This window comes from Cryptomeria japonica, chromosome 8 (genome assembly GCF_030272615.1).
Source record: "Cryptomeria japonica chromosome 8, Sugi_1.0, whole genome shotgun sequence".
Lineage (NCBI taxonomy): Eukaryota > Viridiplantae > Streptophyta > Pinopsida > Cupressales > Cupressaceae > Cryptomeria > Cryptomeria japonica.
Window position 1 is genome coordinate 531,019,652 of NC_081412.1, and position 25,822 is coordinate 531,045,473.

A 25,822-nucleotide genomic window follows, 5' to 3' on the forward strand; every position below is an offset into this window, starting at 1 on the left:
GTAAACACAAATGGCTTTTGAAAGCATGAAGCTAACCAACTAATGGGTGCATAATGTATGCTATATTATCCTAAATAAAATTCAGAATAACGTGATATGAAAAAGATTGCCTACCCAACATTAAATATTGACATTAACGTTGCTTAGGTTTTAACCACTAATAAAATACAGTGAGGATTAAGTTCAACGCATATTAGCTTTTGCATTATAGCTTTTGGAACAATTCACTATTATTGAATCATCATTTGAGATGCTGAAACAGGCAGTTCTCTAAAAGAAAGTCTCACATTGACTACAAGGAAAATAACCACATTATAACAGGCAAATGCTTCTTCAGAGAAAGAATTAAATGTATTAATCAACTTCAGTTGATGTGATGACGTTTCGCTAGAAACTGCCATTAATCATATGAAGAAAATTGTAACAAGGAACCTTACTAACTAATATCAGTTAATAAGATAAAAAAACCACACGACTCACAAGCGAGAATATGTCAATTGAGGAAAGAAGATCCACAAAACAATACATTCAGGTTAGTGATGGCAATAAAATCAACTTCGCTTTTAAGTAATGACAATAAGCTCATGCACAATAGACAACAAATTTTGTAGATATTAATTATAGGCCACCACAAACACAGGACCCTGCCTGATTGTAAGCCTCTGCCAGAAACTCTAATTCAACCTCCATTACACCTCAGTACCACAATATAACTCTACCTGCTAGAGAAAGTTGTTATTTGTTGCATCACCTGAATGCAATGTTCAATTATCTCGAGCAACTGCAACAGAAGGGAATCAAAGATAAATGAGATGATAATTTGTGACACTAACTAAATATAGTGCAAAACATTCAGAAATTTGAATTTTCTCTATGATTGTAAATTCTATTCTATATCACCCTGGTGACTTGAAAATTTCACAGTGAAACCTTTATAAGACAAAAAGCAATTTATCATAGATAATTTATGCAATTCAATATAGTTGAAACAGAAACTAAAATCAAAACAAAGACAAATCAGAAATTCTCATGTCATCGGGAAAAGTATAGTTAGAGAATTCCACCAAAATGCACTTGCCAATTTAAAACAATAAGAAACAAGCTTAACAAAAGGCTATTCAGGATTCAGTTGGAATGCTCATTGAACATAGATTTTTATTTTTTTAGTAGACCATGAATATGAAACAGGAGATGGGGTCGATAAATGATGACATTGCCCATACAAAAGCACTAGACATCTGCAAAAAGTATAACATGAAATTTGTTAACTGTTTCTAATTGTCCAGATGTAGGTGCAACTTATACCAGGTTATTACTGAGCAGTTGCAAATGCCCCAGCGTTAAGCACACTAGGAGACCTTTTGGCTGACTTAAATACGAAATAAAAGTGGAGTCAATAAAATGATGAAATTGCCAATACAAAAGCACTAGACATATCTGAAAAATATACTTTGATGTTTGTTAACTATAGCCTAATTGTCCACATAAAGGTACAACTTATACCAGGTTATTAATGAGCAGTTGCAAATGACCCAGCTTTAATCATGGTTGGAAACCTTTTTGGCCAACTTAGATATGAAAACTTCACTGAGAAATTATATATGCAGTCCAACCTACTAAAACAAACAGAATAGATGCTTAAAATAGACCTATAGACCAAGCTAAGACTTCTCTGGAAATCCATAAACTGGTGTCGATGCCCTTTGAACACAACTTATATCTGCCCAAGTATGGCACCAAACAACTACTAACTAGCCAATTTGATGGAAGGACTGACCCTAGCACAGACATGCAAGCTAGTTCATGAATATATATACGTAAGCAACGATTGGATGCCTCAAAGACCCAATCAAGATACCCACCAACATTTGTAAGAAATTTTTATTTTTTACTTCATCAGGACAACAATTTTCTCATCTGCACTCAAGTATGATTTTTCCTGTAGAGTGAATTTATTTTAATCCTATTTAAATACCCTTCCTCAAAATTTCCCAGTCTCATATTTTTATCTTCTTGAAACCTGATTTGCATTACTATAGAGTGATTTAAATGGGTGGCAGCTTAAGATCATTATGATATCAAATTTCATTGGATTTATTAACACAAAACTCACCTTTGTTTCACCCTTGAATCACTGTATTTTGCTTGATCATTTTCTATTATGGAATAAGTAACAGGAAGCTGTAATTATCTATATGTGCACCGATGATTGTAAATTGTCCATAGGGTGATTGAGTAAAGCATGAATGTTACTTACCTGTTCTATTTTTTAGAAGTCGTATAGAGTATTTTATTTAAGAGGGGATTGAGTAATTGGACGAAAACAAACCTTCAGCTGAGTTGAGGGCTTAGAAGCATCAGTGCTGTCAATGAAAATAAGGATGACATTGATAGCCTACAATGGTGACATAAGCATGCCACCCCACATGAAAACATGTTTGGTGTCGATCTAGGCTACAACCAGGATAATGATGACCAAACACATATTTAAGCATAAATATCGTCTAAACTTATTATTTTCTAGTGTATCATGGATTCATGGATTGATATTGAAATATGATTTCACAGGAAAAAAACTTTGCTGAAATAATTAGTGCTGAACAATATACAGTAACAATGGTAATGAATTCATTGTATATGATACCAGTTCCTTTTTGAAACATGTTACGGATCAGTTTGCTGTAAAAGCTCCTATTTTTTTCAGTAAATAAAAATTCAGGATGTACAATTTCCTGCTCTTATAGATTCTTGGAAGAGACTGAATAGAATACTAACTGATTTCCAGCTTGATAGTGGCTCAAGTACAAAGGTGAGTATGCTATCCTTCACTAATTCTGTAAACCATAAATGCTGATATATTCTGATTTTAACTTCCTACTTTCTTACATTATGACCCCATTTCACCTTATAGTCTGACCTTGGCTGGTATTACACAACTGATTGACATGTTGACATTTTTTTTAATTTAGATTATCAAAAGCATTGCATGAACCTATAGACAAGTTGACAGATATAATGATGTTATGATAATGAAGTAGGCATCAGAAAGGAGACGCTTGTGCTGATCATACATTAAGCTAGTCATCAGTAATGGAATCCCAGAAGTGTGAATGACGAAGCCATGATGTTGCATATGATCAGGGTTCCTATTGAGTCATACTACTTTTCCGTTAATTTTTAGAGGCAATAAGAATCATGTGAGTCATATTGCTCTCTATTGATGGGCTGTCATCCCAATGGGATATCAATAAACACAACAGAAAAATACAATACAAATAGATTTTGATTTCATCAATATCCGTACATAAATCACCCAAAGCACTGATCAGTTACCCAGTTTCTTAGGTCATAAGAAGACAATAACCAAACTACATCCAAAAACAGATGTCCCTTGAAATTTGTTGATGTGTGGGATTAAAAGTATAGACCTGCAACCAACTCCATTTCTGTCTAGCCCAAAATACGCATAATAATTAGCCATCAATTCAAATTTCAATGATATACAGTGCAGAGCTAAGTCCTCTTCAGAATAGGTCCATCTTGGATAAGGATATCTAAACCAGCCCTAGGCCCCATCTCAAGACAAATGGTTGCATCTGGTACAAGGAGGTCCATCTCAAGCAATAATTAAGGAAATGGCTCCATCTTAGGACAAGTTACAATAAAAAAATAGGCCTTGTCCAAGGACAAGTAACATACCAAGATTGGATCTCCTCTCAGAATAGTCATTCATACAATGACCAATACAATAGCACTTACAGCACCAAAACTCATTTACAAAAGACTAATTTATTAGCATTTGAAGTTCAGCAATAACGATCTTCATAAAATGCATAAAGGCTAAAGCAATTTATGGTTGAAAAAAATTCACTTGCAAGATCTAATCTTTTAATTCAAAAGATCCTTCTCATTTAGGCCTCTAGGCTTTCTAAACACCAAAGAAACATCTACAAAAATAAACATATATGCAACATATCAACAATGTGAAGCAAAACCAAACACTGAAACACAGAATCAGTACGCTGACATCAATGAAAACCATACTGACACATCAATCATCTTCACATTTGCAACAATCTCCCCCTTTGTCATTGATGGCAACATTCATCAACGTCAAACACCTTTTAGATTCTCCCCCCCTAGAAAAATGACTATATCTTTTCAAATTACTCAAACTTCTCCCCCTTTGACATCAAGGACAAAGGTAAGCAACAACACAGCTCCCCCTAAGAGGAAGCCCAAAAAACATTAACCCAGACTAAGATATGCATGAAGTTCACTGGACTAATGCACTGCCAAATGCACTTAGTTCAAACTAGGAAGGGGTATGACCCCCAACATCTATTGGAGATAATCAAAAGTATCTTTGCACAAAGCCTTCATAAAGATATTTGCAACTTGCTCCTTTCTAGGTACATATTCAAGTTTTACTTCATTATCCAACACCTTCTCCCTTAAGAAACGATACCGAATAGAAATATGCTTTGTTCTGGAATGCAGTACCGGATTCTTAGAGATATTGATTGCACTTGTATTGTCACACATGATTGGGATCGGTTCATCAGACATCACACCAATATCCTTTAATGGTTGTTTCATCCAAAGTACCCGAGTGCAACATAAAGCAGCTACAATGTACTTAGCTTCTGCAGTTGATAAAGATACATAATCCTGCTTCTTGCTTAACCATGCAACTAACCAGGAGCCAAGGAAAAATGCTCCGCCACTAGTACTTTTTTTTTCATCAACACTTCCTACCCAATTTGCATCAGTATAAGCTTTCAGAGTAAATTCTAATCCTCTGAGATACCACAATCTGAAATCTTTTGTTCCTTTCAAATATCTGAATATATTCTTCATTGCAACAACATGAGATTCTTTTGGTTCTTGCTGAAATCTGGCTGCAAGACAAACAACGTACATAATATCCTATCTGGTAGTAGTCAGATGTTGTAATCCTCCAATCATAGATCTATACTTACTTGCATCAACTTTAGGAGATTTATCATCATTAGTCAACTTACATCTAGTAGTCATAGGAGTGCATACCGGTTTGGAATTCTCCAATCCAAACTTCTTTAATAGCTCTCTAACATACTTCAACTGAGAAATGAAAATACCTTTATTGTTCTGATTCACTTGCAATCCAAGAGAGAAACGTAATTCACAGATCATAAACATTTCAAATTCCCTTTGCATTTCACTAGCAAATTTCTTGCACATGTCATCATTACCTCCAAAGATTATATCATACACATACACAACAACAATTAAGATCTTACTTGATTCAACTTTAAAGGAAAGATTGATGTCAGCAAACCCTTTTTGAAAACCTTGATTCAGTAAATACTTATCTAACCTTCCATACCAAGCTCTAGGTGCTTGCTTCAATCCATACAGCGCCTTCTTCAATCTGCAAACAACATCCGGATCATCTGATAACTTGAATCCTTCCAGTTGTTCAATGTAAACTTCTTTTAATTCTCCATTAACTTTGAAATCCTTAAATGTTGCAAAAGCTAAGAACATCCTGATAGCCTCCATTCTAGCAACACGAGCGTATGTTTCTTGGAAATCAATTCCCTCAACCTGTGTACCCTTTGCATACCAACCTTGCTTTGTTTCTCACTACATGACCATCTTCATCCAGCTTATTCCGGAATACCCATTTTGTTACAATAACATTCTTATCTATTGGTCTAGGGACTAGTTCCCAAGTATGATTCTTCTCAATTTGATCCAAATCTTCCTTCATAGCCTTCATTCAATTCTGATTTTTACAAGCTTCTTCAACTGTCTTAGGTTCAACTTTAGAAAGTAAACATAAAAGAACTTGCTTTTCAACAACTTTGCTTCTTGTAATAACTCCTCTATTTTTATCTCCTATAATTTGATTCTCAGAATGATTTTTCTGCGCATACCTCGGGGGTTTTGATATAGTTGTCGGAGCAACCCGAGTTTCTTTCTGCTTGTCTTCATCCATGTTCTTCTCTTCTTCTCTACTTGCAGACTCATCAAATTCATAACCTGCTTGAATAGTAGTTTCATTTGAAATGTTTTCATCAACCTTCACATTTGCACTTTCAACATTTTTGTTCAACCTCTTGATATAACATCTGTAAGCTTTTCTCTTTGTAGAGTAGCCCAGAAATATACCTTCATCAGCTCTGCTATCAAACTTCCCAAGATTTCCTTCATCTCTCTGGATATAGCACTTACTTCCAAAAACTTTGAAATACCTTACCGAAGGAATTCTTCCATGCCATAACTCATATGATGTCTTCCCAAACTTCTTCCTGAATAGAACTTTGTTAAGGATAAATACAGCAGTGTGTATTGCTTCTCTCCAGTACGCTTCCAATAGATTTGCTTCCTTGATCATAGTTCTTCCCGCCTCTTGAATAGTGTTCATTCTTTCAACTACTCCATTCTATTGAGGTGTCCTCTAAGCAGATAAATGTCTTCTAATTCCATATTTTTCACAGAAAGTGTCAAATTCATCAAAAATAAATTCACCTCCTCTATCAAATCTTAAACATTTAATCCTTCTATCGACTTCATTCTCAACTCTAGCTTTGAATATCTTAAAATTTTCCAGTGCTTCTGATTTTTCTCTTAGAAATGCAACCCAAGTCATTCTAGAATGATCATCTATTAAAAGCATGAAATACCTCTCACCTTGTAAACTCCTTGTTTTGGTCGGACCGCAAAGATCTGTGTACCAAATCCAATAATCCGATAGAAGATTGTTTTTTTCCTCTGAACGTTCCTTTTGTCTTCTTTCCCACTTGACATTCTTTGCAAATGTTGTTATCCGGTTTAGTCAGTCTTGGTAAATCTCTCAAAGCTTTTATCATACTAATCTTCACCAAATTGTCAAAATTGATGTGACACATCCTCGATGCCATAGCCAACTTTCATTGATCTGAGATAATAAGCAATGTCCAACAGCTTCCAATGGATACATGTTTCCACCTGTCTTTTTCCCTGCAGCAATAACAGTTCCGAATCTCTTCCGGATCTCACAGCCACCATCCTGAAAAACAACATTGTAACCATTTTTGCACATCTGTTCAAGACTCGAGATTATAATGTAATCCTTTCACATGAAAACAATGTCAGTGTTATGCTTTCCATCAAAAATAATAGAACCAATTCCAACAATCTAAGCAGTCTGATCATCTCCAAATCTAACAGAACCACCATCATACTTTTAAAGTTTTACAAATTTACTTTTGTCACCGGTCATATGATTTGAACAACCACTATCAATTAACCATTCATTTCTATCTCTTCTAACATGCAATGCTAAAGCAACAGTCTCAACAACCTTAGAATTATTATTAGTTTTAGGTACATCCTCTTCTACCAAGAACAAACAATCACCATCCTTATAATCTAACTCATCATCTGAAATACCATCATCATCTCTAACATAGTAGGCTTTCTTATTGAAGTTTCTTTTGTTTTCCTTAAATTTTTGTTTTGATCCTCTTTCCAGACATCTAGATGCATAATGACCAATCTTTCCACATTTAAAACATTTAAGGGGTAACATACCTTTATACTTGCCAGTTCCTCTCTTTAGCTTTCTCACAAAGTTCACTTCCATTTCATCCAATCTCGCATCCTCTGAATCTTCATTGCTGCCTTTGATGCTTTAAATGTTGTCTTTGTTTTTACTTTGTCTTTACCAAACTTCCTAATCTCGAATGCTGTTAAGGTGCCATACAACTGTTCTCTGGTAAACTTTGACGGATAATAAGTTCTTCAATAGCTGAGATCTTGTCACTGTAACATTTCGATAAAGTCCTCATGATCTTTTCTATCACATCTTTATCATCCAAGGTGCCACCAAGGTCTTTGATCTCATTGACTGCACTATCAATCTTTTGAAAATAGCTTGCTATATCTTCTTCTTCCATTCTCAAATTCTCATATCTACCTTTAGCAGTTTGCATCTTAGCTAGCTTAACTCTATCATTTCCTTCATAGACGTACTTCAATCTTTCCCAAGCTTCATAAGTAGTATCTAATGCAACAACCTTTGCCAATTCAGTTTTAGATAATGCACTAAAGATAGCATACCTTGCTCGCTCATTCTTTTCATAGGCTTCAATCTCATCCGGTGTAGTAGGTCCATTTGCCGGTTGCACATGCTTAGTCTCCATAGCTTTCCAAGTCTTGTAACTCAAAGAAATCAAATATCCTTGCATCTTCACTCTCCAGAAGCTATAGTAGGAATAATCAATTTATGCGCCATCGGATCTCCTTGAGCGGTTAGTCTCGCTTTCTAGGAACTAAAGCTCTAATACCAATTGTTGAAATATCCCAAGCAACTGCGAGGGATGAATCAATTGTACATTTAACTTTTCCCACAAAAACAAATCCGGTAAACAAATCTCAGATTACATAATCGCAAATTGATATAAGCATGAAAGATCATACACATCAAACACTAGATATGACGTGGAAAACCCAAGAAGGAAAAAACCACGGAGAATATTAGTTCTCAATATAAAAAACAACTATTAGGGTGACACCAGTTACGGTGATTTTTACAAGAAGGCTCACTGCCAGAAATGCTCGTTGTAAGTGGGCTCACTGCCCAAAAGAAGAAGAAAGAAAGAAAGAAAGAATCCACCACTGAAGCACACAACTGACTTGTTGGAAGAAACCTTAGGCTCATTGCCACCAATACCAAACAGCATCAGCACACAACCATACTGATCATCTACAGCCAAACATAACTTTGCACAAACCGACATGAGATAGATCTTGTTTTCAATCCAAATCCTCTATATCTTTCTATCTTTTCTATATATTCCACATTACAATCATTCTTCATTTATATTGATCTCTGATATAGAATTTTCAAGGCGGCCAAGGAGAAAGAAGAAACACAATTCAAAATAGGTCTTCACTAAGCATTCCCATGATGGAAAGGAATGAGAAGTGGACCACACCACGATGCACCAACACATTATCCAAATGCCGCAATCACCGGAGCAAAAGATAGAGCATCTGAGGTTAACCGAACTCGAACTGATCATAACCAAAAGCACAACTCCGGAGCATACCAACACATGCCGAATCAGAATAACAAAGATAGACATGAATGACATAAATCTGAAATCTCATCAACAGAACCGAAAATGCGGAGCACTGCAACTTCTGCCAGAAAACATCATTACTGCATAGACTTCCGAAGCACAACTTCCAAACCTCCAAAACATGAGAGAAATATCTCAAAGCAATATCCAACAACATATCAACACGTCATGAACATATCTACAATATATCAACAACGCAGAGCAAAACCAAACACTAAAACACAAAATCAATACGTTAACATCAATGACAACCATACTGACACATCAATCATCTTCACATTTGCAACATTAAGACATTCATAAATGTCAATCAAAATCACAAGCACCCAATTTATTTCAATAACTTTTTTATCATAATTTCTTCAAAAAAAAATCCTTGAACTTGGGATTCCAGCCTTGGGCAATGCATTAAGACATTCACAAATATCAATCAAGATCATAGGTGTTGGTGTTGGAAATAAGCCACACCCAAACCGACGATGGACTGGTCCAAGAGGGGCCAGTAGCTCAGTGGTAGAGCACTCCAACAGCGTATGGAAGGTACTAGGTTCGAGTCCTAGCTGGTCCATGTCTCAACATGGTATCAGAGCCAGGTCCAGGCTAGGAGCCCAAAGCACACAAGAGGTGTGGCTAAGGGGGGGTGTTGGTGTTGGAAATAAGCCACACCCAGACCGACGATGGACTGGTCCAAGAGGGGCTAGTAGCTCAGTGGTAGAGCACTCCAGCAGCGTATGGAAGGTCCTAGGTTCGAGTCCTAGCTGGTCTATGTCTCAACATGGTATCAGAGCCAGGTCCAAGATAGGAGCCCCAAGCACACGAGAGGTGTGGCTTAAGGGGGGGTGTTGGTGTTGGTAATAAGCCACACCCGAACCGACAATGGACTGGTCCAAGAGGGGTCAGTAGCTCAGTGGTAGAGCACTCCAACAGCGTATGGAAGGTCCTAGGTTCGAGTCCTAGCTGGTCCATGTCTCAACAATAGGCACCCAATTTATTTCAATAACGTTTTTAATTTGGTACATACTTGAAAGTTCAAAATTTTCATGGGCAACAAAGCATTTACCAAAAAGCATTGATGCATCCAAGACTCTAAAGGATTACCATAACTTCATCATTCTTCAAAATTCAAGACAAATCCATTACTGTTTGCACAAATGTGCCTCAAGTTCTGGAAGTCCAAGTTTGCCATTAAACTTAACACTTTCATGAGTAGTTCTCAAACTTAAGATTTCTTCTCCCTCTTCCAACTTTGTTCTACCAAACAGAATTTGAACCATAATTACAAGACTCAAACTCATCTTAGACTCGACAAGCTGATTTTTGACCTAGAATTGGACTCACCACCCAAACTCAGCCAAGTCTTGGCAAATTGAAAAAACTATGAAAAATAGAGATTTTTAAGGATTTAAAACTTGTTTTAAACACCTTTTAATAAACAAACTTTAAAGACAATAAACTAATCAAATAGAAGCTACTTCAATCACATACACAAGTAGACATCAATCACATGAGTATAAAAGCAGATTTTAGCTGAAGAAAACAACATTTTTAGAAATATAAATAATGTCAAGTGTTTAATCTTTACAAAACACATGAATGACCAGATCTATGGCATCAAAAACAAAAATAACAATATGGAGTTGAAAGGAGCTTGTATCCCTCAACCCAACATCACTAGCTCTTAATGTCTCTTCTCCCTCTTCCAACTCTCTTCTACCAAACAGGATTTGAACCATAATTACAAGACTCAAACTCATCTTAGACTCGGTAAGCTGATTTTTGACCTAGACTTGGACTCACCACCCAAACTTGGCCAAGTCATGGCAAATTGAAAAACTATGAAAAATAGAGATTTTTAAGGATTTAAAACTTGTTTTAAACACCTTTTAATAAACAAACTTTAAAGACACAATAAACTAATCAAATAGAAGCTACTTTGATCACATACACAAGTAAACATCAATCAGATGAGTATAAAAGCAGATTTTAGCTGAAGAAAACAACATTTTAGATATATAAATAATGTCAAGTGTTTAAGCTTTACAAAACACATGAATGATCAGATCTACAGCATCAAAAACAAAAATAACAATATGGAGTTGAAAGGAGCTTGTATCCCTCAGCCCAACATCACTAGCTCTTGATGTCAATTCATGTGCTTCTATCTCAAACAAGTCTACAAATGTTGCTACATCCTTTAACAGACTAAAAATATAAATTTAATTTAATTACTAGGAATTTAATTGGGCAAAAGTTAAAAAAAAAAGTGTTTTTTATCCATCCAACATGGCCCATAAAGATTTTCATTTCCTTGTTTTTAAGAACTACAGCAAAGATTTGGGAGTAGTGCCCTCAATGGGGTCATGGGGCAATGCCCTTGTGGGGGTCTGCGGGCTATGCCCCTAGCAGGGTCAACGGGCAACACCCCTTGTGGGGGTTTGGGGACAATGCCCCCAACGGGGTTGAGGGGCATAGCCCTTGCCACCAAGCCCAAATTAAAGGCTTTGAGACCACACAAATTGTCATGTTGCATGCCATTTTTCATAATTTTATCACTTTTTAACCATCCTCTAAAAGTCCTCCAAACCCTTCATTTAAAGTTTTTTTTTCCTTTTATTTTCTCATTTTAACTGCTGCTGCAACCAAGTCTTCCCTCCAAAGCTCATTGGGTCCGGCAAGTTTGGTAGACTTGGCAAGATTGACCAAACTCACCACATACCCAGGTCACAAGTCCTTGGGACCCAGTTAATGCCAACCACCTTAGGGCTCATTGAGTCTTGATAAGTCCAGGCGAGTCTTGTAACTATGATTTGAATAGTGTACTCCAATCTCAATTACGATGAAACCATCTCTTGAACTCCATAAAAGCGTATGGTAGAAGAAGCAAAGTCCAAGACCCCCAAAATGAAAATGATCCCACTCCTCATTGTCAAAGGAACCATCTGAAAGTGCAACCTCTCAAGAACTAGAACCAAAAAGCTGTTTCAAAACCTGTTAGAAATACATCATAAACACCTAAAAAGTAAAAACAAAACTTTGGAGCATATCAAGAGAGCTCACTGGGTTTGGAGTGATTTTTGTTTTGTGAGTGGAAAGGAATTTGTCACTCTCTACAACATCTCTTCCTGGTTGGACTTGCAACTGAAGATTGCAGTTGATTTCAAGTTGAAGCTCTTTCTTCATATTTGAAGAGGTCCCACAAGGGAAAAGTGTGCAGATATGAGAAAGAAAATACCTCTATAATGTAACACAAGATCTCTTTTGTGGGACATCATGTGCAATTGAAATTCATAGTGGTGTAGGGCACAAGTGAAATTGCAAGGAATCCAACGATACTTCCAGGTATCATGTGTGCATAAGAAAGCCCATTTATGAGCGGTGAGAAAAAAAAGAGAACTAAGACAATTATCACTCACCAAGAAGCATGAGAATTCAGATTTAAAACACCTACACACTCAAGTACTAGGTCGTTTCCAACTTTAATATTAATCATATGGACAAATCCATGGGGGAACAAAGAAGTACCTGCAAGGGAAAGAGATGAGCACCTTGTTAAGCTGATTGTTAGATGTATCTATGCTGATGGGCTTTCCTTTAATTTGGTGATACATATAGGCAGGAAGCTTGTGAGGGCCATTCATGAAGCCCCAAAAGGAAAGAAGACCCAAGGTTACAAAAAGGTGAAAAACATTATTCGCTAGGGAGAAGAAAATGTGTCAGTCATAAAGCTAGTCAGGGATTGTTTAAAGGAAAAAGGGAGAATCATATTTTCAGATGGATGCAAAGCCAATAAAAATAGGCAGTGCTCAAAAAGGGAGACATGAAATGGAAATGAGACTGCAAAACACCACATTCAATTCTACAATACATACAAGACTTAAATTCCCTTAAAACCATGCATTCATGTATTCCCAGCACTGCTCACCTAAGATCTTATCATTGAGAACTTCTAGACTTGTCTACTCTTGTAAATTTTTCATGCTATAGAGCAAGTGGATAGTGAAAAATGAGAAGAAAGTAGATAAATATGAACTGGCCCATTTTGACATACATTACCACTATTCTTTCAAAACATGAAAAACAAAGTTGTTTCAACACCAAATACAAAAAAAATCCCACTATAGATATCATAGGCATTCACACTTAATTTTTTCAAGAGAACCACGCAAAGTAAATTGTGTCACAATTTATAACATAGAGTCACAAGGGAACGATGTAATGTTCCCTTTTGAGGATTATACTCGATTTAACCAAAAATAACAATTCCAACAATACACTTTATTTACAAATAGTCTTCTATAAATAAATTACATAATTTGCAGTTAAACTTAGAGAAAATTGTAATTAATTAACATCAAGCATTATGATCATAAATAATCCGTATAGAAAATAAAATATCTTAAATTCATATGGATCCATTTTATAGCTTATTTCCATCAGCCAGCTATATTAGGAATGCAATGGGAAAGTCTGATAGGGCACTGGGAGACTATCCTCCTCAACCAAGCCCAAGGGCACAAAATGGGCCTTCGAGTCATTCAGCCCCTTGGCCCACAAGCAATAACTTGGGGTGGTGTATTTGATGAGCGAACCAGTACTGCTGTATCTCCCTACCAAACGTTTCTCTTTGATTACAGATATGATTGCTTGATAAAAATCAGATAGATAATTACTAATCTTATAATTCTTGATGGATTGGCAAGTTAATTAAATAAATAAATTATAGCTTCCTAACAGATTCATAAACAAATAAATAATAGATAAAATCATGTCGCATACCAATCACTTATCTAAATAATATAGATTGCTGTTCTTTCTTGAATTATACTCAGAATCAGATTTCCTTATTTGATGCCTTATTCAAACGATGCCTCCTTCACTTATACCCTTCATAGTAAAAGGGTCATACCTTTTGGTTATGAAAAGATACGCCTGTTTGCATTGAAATGATACACCTGTTTTGCAATTGATGTCCTTTCACTTTACAACTGTGCCCTTCCATGATCGCAGCTATTAAGGAAAGATAAAAGATATTCAATATCAGTCAAGGGAAATAGCCGACCAGCAATGATTAATATTCCTTTCCTTAGGCGCTGCTTGTAACAGGTTTTAATATTCATATTCTTTGGGTCGGCCTCTCTTGGGATTTGCCATCTTGTATTTATTTTATGGTTAGCTTAGTCAGCCATTTTGGAACTCGCTGCTTAGGAATTATTTAATATTTATCCTAGTCGGCCTCCTATGTTATCACTGCCTCAGTTTGATATTAATAGATGCTGAAATCTGATTTAGGGTCATGACAAACGAATGGATCTCAAAACCAGATTCTGTTTGCAATATACAATGTATGTAATCTCATTGTATGTTCATGGGTTAGTGTACATGCTAATTCATGTAGGGGCATACACTTCATGTTTATTATTGCGTTCACTTTATGTAAATATTCCAAGTACATGAGTTTTAGGATAAATATCACTAAAAGAAAAAATTGAATGCAAAGACATATTGTGGAAAATGCACGCAACTAGATGGAAAAAGCTTTAAATACATATGAAAGGCTCTTTGTAGATGTAGCATCCACCTCATAATCACTAATAACCTAAAATACCAGAATCGCGGCCTAGGGTCACGGTGCGGGGCCGAGTATGGGTTCGGTCTGGCCTTGGGTGCGTCACAAGTTCGTGACGGTGAAATCGTCAGGTCAACATTAATTTTAAAATTCTCATACATTAATTTTACATGAAATCATTGTTGCCCGTTTCTATATCCAGCATCATCAATAATAATGTTTAGGTAGACTACAGGTAAACTATAGTAAAAATATTTATATCGAGCAAATATTTATTAATTTTAATTTTTTTTAAATTCATATATATAATATTATCATATATATAATAATTAATATTATTATAATAATATATATATGTACAGACGTACCCATACCCAAGTAAAAAATTTGTCGTACCTGCAAATCTATATCCATACTCATATTTGTACCTGTACTCGAATCGACAACTTAGCTAATAACCTATGGTGATTAATGAGTAAAGTAATTGTAATCCACATGTAACATTTACCCAATAATCACTAACAAAAGAAGGTAATTAATGAGTATAGTAAATGTAATCTAGAGTAAAAGAATCAAATACTAGGTTAGTTTTTTACTTACCATACATAAAATGATTCTACAATCATTACAAATCTTACAAGTCCATTTTCTCTACTTTGGCATAACTACAAAATGCAAGCATTCTACGTTACAAGTACATGTGACCACATCACACATCAGCCCATCAAGATGGGGATCCCCCCTTTTTTTTTAGATTTTTCCTTCTCTAGGAGTAGTCTCTCTTTGCTTGTCTCTTGTGAATGGAGTGGAGTAGGTCATCAAGCGTTGCAAGAATGATTCGAAGATGGACTTAAGATTGATCAAACCAAGTAAAGTCAGGTGAAATAGCTAAGAGAAGAGTCAGTCACGAAGTTGCGTACCTTGTCCCAACCTCGAGCGAATTTCCTACCTTGACCCTGTCCTTCCAAAGGATCCAGAGCGAACTTGTTCCCTGTCCTTCCAAGGGTCCCAGAGCGAATTTTCTCCATAGGTGTTCTTAAGGGTCGAATTGATGATGCTTTCATGAGGAAAGATTTGAAAACCTAAGGCTAAAATCAACTGAGTGGAAGACAATTGAAGAAGTCGGATAAAGGATCAACTCCAAGTTGCGTACCTTATTAAGGTCCTAGAACGAACTTGTTTCATGTCCTTCCTAAGGGTCCAAAGCGAACTCTGTCCTTGGAGCAATCCTAGAGCAAATGTCCTTGGAGAGGACATGGAGCGAATTTCTCCAAATCATGTACCTTGCCTCAAACTTGGATCAAATTTTTCATCTCAAGACAATGTACCTTGGCCACCATAAAGAGTGAAATATTTTTTATCAAGTCTTGTCCTTAGAAAGGTCTTGGAGTGACTTTTGAGTCTTGTCCTTCCAAAGGATCTAGAGCGAAATTTTCATGTCCTTCCAAAGGATCCAGAGCGAAATTTTCATGTCCTTCCAAAGGATCCAGAGTGAACTTGAATATGTGTACCTCGAAAAGTCTTAGAGCGAGCTTTTTCTAAAACCATGTGCATACCTTCCAAAGGACAGAGAGTGATTTTCATTTTTAGGTCTTGTCCTTCCAAAGGACAGAGAACAAATCCTATTTTAGGTCTTGTCCTTGCCAAGGTCAGGGAGCGAATTTCATCATGTCCCTACCAAGGTCTTAGAGCGAACTATTTCCAATTCATGTACCCTCTAAGGGACATAGAGCGATTTTTTTTATACAAGTCATGTCCTTGGAAAGAACACAGAGCGAATTTTATTTTTAGGCGTGTCCTTGCTAAGGACGTAGAGCAAAATACTTATCAAGAGTCTTGTCCTTGCTAAGGACATGAAGCGAGTTTTTTCCTTTGACCTTGTCCTTCCAAAGGACATAGAGCGAACTTTTTTTCAAGGTCGTGTACCTTACTAAGGTTCAAGAGCGATTTCATTTTAGGTCCTGTCCTTGCTAAGGACATGGAGCGAACTATTTACCTTGACCTTGTCCTTGCTAAGGACAGAGCGAAATTCTTACCTTGACCTTGTCCTCCCTAAGGTCCTAAGAGCGAATCATGTGTGTACCTTGCAAAGGACCCAAAGCGAAATTCATCAAAAGCAAACATTTTGGCGCCAAGATCAATTCAAAATTCGAATTGCTAAAAGAAGAACTCTAATGTGTTAAGTCGGCCAGCATGAGGAAGACAATTTGTTGTTTTATTTTTGCTAGATTAAGTCGGCCTTAACTCCAAAAGTCATGACTCTACCCTAAATCGCATATATAAGAGAAGTCAAAAGGATCATTTTAATATCAATTCAAAACACAATTCTGCTCCAAAAGCGAATTTTGTCAGCAGGTCAGCGAATTTCTCCAATTGAACAGCGAACTTCATCAAGCATCAGCAATTATAAAGGGCGAATTTCATCATTGAATGCAGGTCTGGTCTTTTAGAAAAGGCGAATTTATCATTTGAAGATCAGGTTGAAGCGAATTTATTCAGCTAGGAGCCTACCATACAGCGAATTCACATTGGACAGCCCTGATTTGCCTTAGACATCACAATTGCATTCCAAACAGTGATTTCATTAAGTAGTGTCAATCATTTAATTGAAAGGAAATCATTAAAATCAGGGGTAAGGACTGCATTTACGATCAAAAATCAGGTCTGATTAGAGGCAGAAAATCACAATTCATCCAAGTTAGGGTGCATGTATAGAGTTAAATCAGTCTTATTTAGCAATTGATTTCATATTTTAGATGCAAGGTTCAATTCATGCTCAAGTAGATAGGCCTCAATGCATTGATAACTCACCAAGAACATAACTTGAACATTTTTAATAGGTGAATGATGGCAGCGCCCAAGGCAAGTGGATCTACCTCCCAGCAGGCTCTCATCAAAGAAGATCAGAAGAATGATGACTTGGAGACCAAAATTACATCCCAGTGGAGCAACATTGGAGATACAAATCTTGGGAACTTCAATGTGAAGAAGTTTCGTGAGGCACCATACATTGGCAAACCATCATCGATAGCCGAGAGGATAATAGAAAGCGGCATCATCAAGGCAGCTGGCTTCCCTCCTGCAGTTAGATGTAAGAACTAATGATTGAGTGTGCCAAACACTACGATTCACACTCAAGGACAATTGTGGCCGAGGATGGAACCGTTCTTGCTTACCTATCAGAAACAGCTATAAGTGAAGCATTCCACCTACCAGAACAAAGAGACATGATCTATAGAAGCTTGGAAGGAGCAAAATCAATTTATGAAGATGATCCCGATGCATGCCTAGCAGTCATCAATAGGGATTGGTTGCAAAAGAGTAGACCTCGCCTGAACAAGATATCTAATGGGCCACATCGAATTGACTTCCAAGAGGAATTCAAGGATTTGATCACCTTGCTTGGTCGAGTTATAGGTGCTCCTCAAGCCTTTTGTTTTGATAAATGGATGTTCTCCTTCATACAAATAATCATTCAAGGGAAAGGAATGATCAATTGGGCAAGAATCATTAGTAATAGCCTAGATGTACAATTGAGAAGGTTAGTTCCCACCAAGTCATTCCACATGAGCTCATATGTCATATATTCCCTAGCAAGGAATTATGAATATGCGGGACTACCACATAGAGGCAGAGTTGGAAGGAGGCCCAGCGAGATAAGGGTTTGTGATTCCTATGAAATATTGCATCACCCACCTAAGTCGCACTATAGATTGGTCAATGATACTTTCACAATGCACATTACTAGGATCCTACAAGGTGGAATCCATCAGAGATTGTCCCCGGAGGCACAAGCACTTATCAAACAATATGGTGCATGGTTCATTCACTTCCCCAAATTCACATACATAAGGGTCCAAGGATGTCCTTCTCCTCCTTATATGTTGCCACGTTATCCCACAGACATGATAGTACTTCTTGAGGTGGCAAGACAATTGTTATCATGTACCAAGTCATTGAGGTACAAACACGGAGGTGTCATCACTAATTCCATTTCACTTGGGAATTCAATAGAAGTTTGTCCTTCCCTTCAAGCAGCTGAAAATGTCGAGCCAGAGTTATCTCTCTATTTGTTTACATCATTTTCTTCTAGAGATAACTTTGATCCCTATGGTAATGTAGAAGAAATGGCTGGAAGAAAGCATAAGCACATGTTTCAAGTAGACAACTTTTGGATGAACGCACGAGATGACTTTGAGATAAAGAAGAAGATGTACTCATGGCTACCTCTTGATCTCATCAGGAAATGCGAAGTCTATAGAGTGGCCGACCAAGCACAAGATAGTGGTAGATATATCCAATCTACCTATGAGATGGAAGATTTAAAAGGAAAGATTAATTGGGATGAAAAGGAAGTCATGGATTTGAGGGAATTGATGAATCAAGTCTTAACTTGCACACGCAAATGGGTAGATATTCAACATCAAAAATTGAAGGAGCAAGATGTAACAATGACATTCAATTTAACAAGGACAGAGGAAGAAGAAAGGGCAAGTGTAAGTGAGAGCACTTCTCATTCTAAAGGATCAAAGAGGAAGAATGAACAAGGAAAGAAAGAGACATCAAAGAAGAAGCAAAAGACAAATTCTGATCAGCCTCCTAGTGCTTCTTCTAGGCATGAAAGAGAAATAAATCAAGGCAAAGATCAAAGGATAGATGAAGGCATGGTCCATGAAGTAGATGAATCAATGGAGTCTACAATACAAAATGACAGGAATGATAGACAAGATAAAGGAAAGATGCCACAAGAATCATCAAATCCGGCCCTTCATATCCAGATTTGTGATGATAAGAACAAGTAGATAATAATGAAGCAACTTCCCCTCCCAGGAATGAGCCATTGCCAGAGGAAGTGCAAGTAAAAGAAGGAAGGTCTTCTATCCCCGACTGGCTAAAGGAAAGACTTGCCAAGGAAGTAATAGTGGAAGAAGAAGAACAAGTATTTGATTTGAGAAGTCTTCTAAATGGACCTCAAGAAGATATTGAGAAGAAGAAAGCTTCAAAGATGCCCAAAGTAATAAGAGATGATACAGGCTCCAGGAAGATACAGATCGCCACTCCGGCAATAGATAAATATGAGGATGAGATTATGGCGGATGAATATGATTTGGAGACATTTAACTTAGGTCCACTAACTTCTGAACAAGCCATGGAGGAATGAAAGATCCCAAATGGATCATTTTGTTGTTGCTGCTGTAAATTCTTAATTAAACATATTATATTTTTGTAATTTTCCGGTGATCTTATAGAACAGACAGAAGTTGCAGAAAGGGATTGTTTCTTTTTGGGTTTTGATGTTATAAGTAAAGTAATTGATAAATAGCAACAACTGTGAAATAAAATAGTAAACAATGTTCATATGTAAGAACACTTAAGCAATCTGAAAATATTGCAAATCATACCAGGCAAATAACCTAGTTTTGTATTCAACAAGAATCCATACATTTATTTGGAGTTGTTCTCAATATGGATTGATGCCAGATGGAGGAATATTACTGGCAACGAACAAGGAAGACCAAATAAGCTGAATACAACCCTTCAAGCCAACATACAAACAAGGCGTGGTTGCAAAGGAGGGTGGAATCTGCTGCAAATCACGTGCCAGCTGAAATAGACCAGCCGCCCAGTTGAAACCCCCAATATGCACGCTGAATCTTTAGGACAAGAAGATGTGTCTTCTACCTCTGACAATCTCTGTGCAATCCTAGATAAATCCATTGTCAACTCCTGCTGAGGGCTACGTCCCAGCAAGCTCAGACCTGGGGTTTGCGTCCCAGACCAAAATCACTCTTCCAGAGCAATTCCCAAATTCGCAAGTTTCAAAATGATCAAAGATACTATCAATTAGGTTTTCATCTCCTTATAACTCCTTTCCCTTTGCAAGTCGAACCCTAAAGAATAATAAAGCTTGCGCTTTATAATTAAAGTGACACTTTCCCAATTATGGCGTCAAACTATAGAAAAATATCACTTTATTGCGAATAAATAGCTTCAAGCATCCAAAAAGACTCCGGGAGGTGAGAATCATGTAGCAAAGTTCAAGACCTTTCCAACAAGCTATAACACATAGGCATATCAAACCAGATGAAGCCAAAAACCCCTTATTACTCCGAAATGGCTATATACATAGCCTTATTTTAATTTATTTAATCACTAACTTAGGAAATATTTAAATATATTAAAATATTTTCATAGATCCAATAATAGCCCAAAATAACCAACCAAACACGAATCTGACTTCGTCACCTGTCTGTGACTGATGCCGGACAAGATGGGCCAACTAGCAGTCCCATCCCTAAAATCCAGGGATAATCCTAGAAACTAGGAAACACACCCAATCTTCCTGAAACTGAAACCATGGTATGGTCTCGTGGAACCTCAAATATGGAAACTGCCACAACCTTCTAAAAAGTAGGGAATCGCCCTAAAAAGTAGGAACCTCTCTCCAAACACCTGTAACTGCTCAAAAGGATCCTGCTCTACTCCTTGGTCCCCCAGGTGGTCATTCAGTCAACTGCCAGTTCTCCCTAAAAAAAAGGAACTGTCATCTGATGGTCCAAAATGGCTCACAGAGCCCCTGCAAAGCTCCATGACCCTCAGAATGAGTCCCCTAACCATGTCATTGACCTACGGGAACTCGAATGGTAGGTCAACCCCTGCTCATCTCATGTCACCTAGGAAAGGGGACATTACAAGGAAGCAACTGATTCAGTGAAGGCAGTCAATGAGAAGCTAAAGGCTAAAATAGAAAGGAACAAAAGGTTAGAAAAAGAGGTAAATGCATGGAGGAGCTATTTCCATCAATTCAAGGAACCACTAAGGCAGCATGACCCAACAAACACACGTCCACTAATGCTTCCTCATGAATCGGTAAATCATATGGAGAAGATAGCAAACTCAACACAACTTCTAGATGCATGGGTCAACAAATCCTTCACAATGGCTAATGAGTTTGTAAGAAATATGATGAAGATACTTGGTAGAGCGATTCATGTTCTTGAGATAGTTCATAACCTCATGGTGACAGTTGATGCCTTCACTCATACTAAGGATGTCACCATTCCAGTATTGCAAGCAATAAGGAAAGCATCTAGACAAATACTGGCACAAGAGGGGATAATTAGAAAGGAATCAACTCCTAATCTGTTACAGTGGTCAACTTTGCTTCAAATGAAGAAACTCCTTTTTGAGGACGTTAGTAACAGATGTAGTCAAGTTGAAGATACCGTCCATCCTATTCATGACAAGATAATTGAGGTGATGTGCATTATTCTTGACAAAAGGGCAGAAACCGAAACAGATGTGGACATTCAAGAATTGGAGGGTAGGATAAAAGTCATCTTGCAGGGAGAAGGTGGACTAATCACAGAAAAACAGTTGGATTGTATGTATACCACTATGTTCCTTATTGATAAGACAAAAGAACTTGAGCATGGATGGGAGATAACACTTCTTGCAGTCTTTGATGAAGTGATCCACCTAGAAGAACGAATGAAGAATCTACCTGAGATTCCAATTTTTGAAGTTGAGAGTATGACGTTCAGATTCATCCAATATGCCTAGAAAAGAAAAGGAAAAGGGGAACAAAGTTCTAGAAGAAAGTTTGTTATGATTCCATTTGGCGTTCCATTTTCCTATTGGAGGATGCTTCCTCGATTTTCGTGTTGACACATACTATTCTCTCATTGGTTGTTTCATGATGATGATTATCTAGATAGGGTTTTCATTTGTATCAAACCCTAATTAGGGTTTAGGTGGCAAAATCTTGGCCCTTGATCTTCATTCGATCTCGGCCCTTGATTGTATTTGGGAGTCTGATATAAGCTCCACTCATTTCATTTGTAATGGTTAATGTTAATGATGATAACAATAGCAATAGAGTAGAACAAAATAGAAGAGAGTAATAGTGCTAGAATAGAGGCAAGAGAAAGACTTGAAGAATTGTTGTTGTTTGGCTATTGGATCAATAAAAAAATTGAAGTTATGGTGTTTTTGCTCAATCCTTGAAGCTTATTGCATGGTTCTTTTATCTTCTCAAGCCAATCTTTTGATGTTAGTTTAAGCATTAGATTAAATGATGGAATGTTGCAATTGATATATTGTGAAGCTCGTTATCCATACCACTAGCTTTCTTGCTAATTGTAAGCAAGCCTTGTGTGGTCAACTGGAACATTTGAAAGTGTTTAAGTTCGATTATTGCTTAATCATTGATATGCATTCAATTGATGGTGTCTATGGTTAGTAGTGATTTGAAAATCTCTAAACATCCTTAGAAGATTGCACTAGTTCCAGTGGGGTTGTTCATGTATGGCGATGCTAATAACTAGTTGAGCTTCACTTGTGTCATTTCTTCATTCACTCATTTTAGGATAGCTTAGAACTTCTCTAAACCCTCGTCTTTTGCCATTTTTTGATAATCATTTAGTAGTCTTAGGAAGAAACTTCATTGCATACCATCTGCCAATCACTTTATGAAATCTTTTCGAACCATAAATGCCCCCTAGATGAAACAGCAATCAAAACGACCAACGAAGCTTATCCACACGTAGTGATCCTACATTCATAAACCTTGGAGTCTACTCGAATGATACTTAAGCTAATCTTCAGCATCCGAGAGATTTTATTCAAGAGAGGATAAGATACTTATGGTATTTTATTATGTGTTCACATGTGCCTAAAAAACACATCAAGAGTACTGACACACATTATTGAGCCACACTCAAAATTTGCAAGAGAAGAGTAAGCAGTCTATGAGAGTCATCTACTCTTCAATCTACAATCATATAGGCTAACATTTTACTTAACATTCATAAGATGATTCTACAATCATTACAATTCATACATGTCCATTTTCTCTACTTTTGAATAACTACAAAATGCAAACATTCTACGTTACAGGTACAAACACACATCATGGAACCAAACTCAAATTTTGCAAGAGAAGAGTTAGCAGTCTCGAGCAATCTATAAGAGTTTAACCCAGCTAAGGATCATGGTGGAAAAACATATTTAGGGGCAGCTATTAAAGGGAAAGCAAGGTTGTTAGTTGCACAAATGAGGACGAGATTGCATCATCTTAAGTGTGAGACCGGCTGGTGGAAGATACCGAAGGAAACTTGGGAAGAACAAACTTGCATATTCTGTAATACACGAGTGGTGGAAACGGAATGGCACTTCATCATGGAATGCACAGGTTATGAGGATATATGTACTCAATAAAAAAATGGCTTGAAGGTTGACAACATACACCAGTTATTTGAGGAAGATAGGCTTAACCAAACGGCCAGCTTCATAGCCAAAACTAATAGTAGGAGGACCAACATAAAAAAGAGTTTGAAAATTAATTAAGGATGCTTTTTCTCAATCCCATAGATTGTTCAGTCTCATGGACATCATTAAAATATTTCATTCATTCATTCATTCATCAATAGGTCGCAACGATAAGTAAATACAATAACACTTGTATTACGAACCCTCCTCCATTCCCTTTCTCTATAAATTGAAGTAGAAGAGAGCACCTGTAGTGTCATAAAATTGCGACCCTAGCAATTTTCGATTGCATTAAGGTCCTCACGCATGCGAGTTCGAATCCTCTAGCCTGATCAGAGACTGGAGATTGCTCAGCTTGCGGAAACAGCTTCTTCGTTGGCCTTTGCATCACCCCGTCCGCACTCTGCCATGGAGAAAGGGGTAGGACAGGGGCATGGCGCCACTGTCCTCCCAGGACAGGGGCGTGGCACCCCTGTCCCTGCCCTATTTTGGGGCAGGACCCTTCCTAGGGTTGCATTGTTGGTTGTGCCTCGAGCGGGAAACTCCCCCGATGTCGGCCCATGACGAAATTCAAATCCACTAACATGTATTTAAGGGGCATTCGTCCTCTCATTTGCATAAGTTGAAGTTCGATAAGATTGGAGTGTGTCAAGTTGCAAAAACGATCAAGCATTTAAGCATTCTCTTCCAGCATTGAGCACTCTCAAGTCTCCCTTCAAGGCTAAGTGTTGCATTCAAGTCAAGGATTCAACCATTGAAGAGGAAATTGATTTAAACATTCAATTTCACACAAGCGCTTCTATCAATATTGCTATCACAACCTCCCTTGAGGTGATTTACAATTCAGTCTTTCATTTACATCCACTTGCAAGTACTTTCTTTCATTAGTTGGTTAATTCCAAAACTGGGGTTTGACCTAAAGGCAAACCCCCAATCCCAACCCATTTTCCTCTCTTTTCTGTGTGTAGGTTGCAGGTGCGTAGCTGTACTTTTGAATTCGGGCTTCATTTGCAGAGGCGGAAAAACCTTTTTCGTTTCGCAGATTTTTCGGAGGACCATATACGTTCCCGCCACTATCCGGGCAACTTTTTCTCAAATTCGTGGGGCGACTTTGTCTCGACATTTTACTGTCAGATCCAGGCGCACAGCTTCATCCCATATTCTAATCTCAGATTATAATCAATTCTTTGTCACTTTTGCACTACATAATTCAATCAATTCCTTTCCATTTCAAACAAGGAAAAGGGGATCAACTTAGCATTCTGTTGTGACGTTTTCACACATCGCCCCATTGCAAATGGGGACCCTTGCTTTTTTGCTTTTTAGGGTTTGTTTTCTAGGTCTTTTAGGGTTTTGTTAGTTAGCCTTTGCATTTTGAGTGTTGTCAGGGAGATCAATAGGATAGCAGGTCCCGCTAGAGTGAAGTCTTGATCCTGAAAATTTGGCTAAGTCTGAAAGTCCTGATCCTGAATTTGACTAAGTCTGGAAACTGAAAAACCTCAAAAAACTAGATTTTGCAATATAACTCCTGGAGGTCTGAAACCACTCTCAAACATCCTGAAAGTATATATGGAATATAACTTAAAGTATAAGTGATCTTTCTTCTTTCTTATACTTAAATGTTATATTCCATAAAAATTATCCTGATGGAGAGTTCAAAAAGTCAAATTTCGCTCCTGTCCTTCACTGAGGATCCAGAGCGAAAAGCGCTCCTGTCCTTCACTGAGGATCCAAGGCGAATCGCTCATGTCCCTCACCAAGGGTCCAGAGCGATAAAGCTTAGTGGAGTCATTCCTGACCTTGTTTGGACAAATTGAGATATCGAAGGCATGAAGGAGGATGTAATCAACCCATTGAAGATAGTTTTGAAAGT

The 25,822-nt window shown here is 37.4% G+C and overlaps 1 protein-coding gene across 2 annotated transcripts in view; it reads right to left on the bottom strand.

Annotated features, from left to right (window-relative positions):
• Nucleotides 1-304: 304 nt before the first annotated feature.
• LOC131063721 (uncharacterized) overlaps nucleotides 305-25,822 on the bottom strand; it is a 100,927-nt gene continuing 75,409 nt past the window's right edge. The window contains exons 5-6 of one of the 2 annotated variants that reach the window (XR_009111122.2): nucleotides 12,659-12,780; nucleotides 647-781 (exon numbers count right to left, since the gene is read on the bottom strand). Coding sequence is in view for 1 of the 2 variants with exons in the window: in XM_057997622.2 (XP_057853605.2) it covers nucleotides 716-781 (66 nt within the window). In the remaining variant the exon portion in view is untranslated. Of the gene's footprint in view, nucleotides 782-12,658; nucleotides 12,781-25,822 lie in introns of both variants that reach the window. The other variant, XM_057997622.2, reaches the window with a different exon arrangement.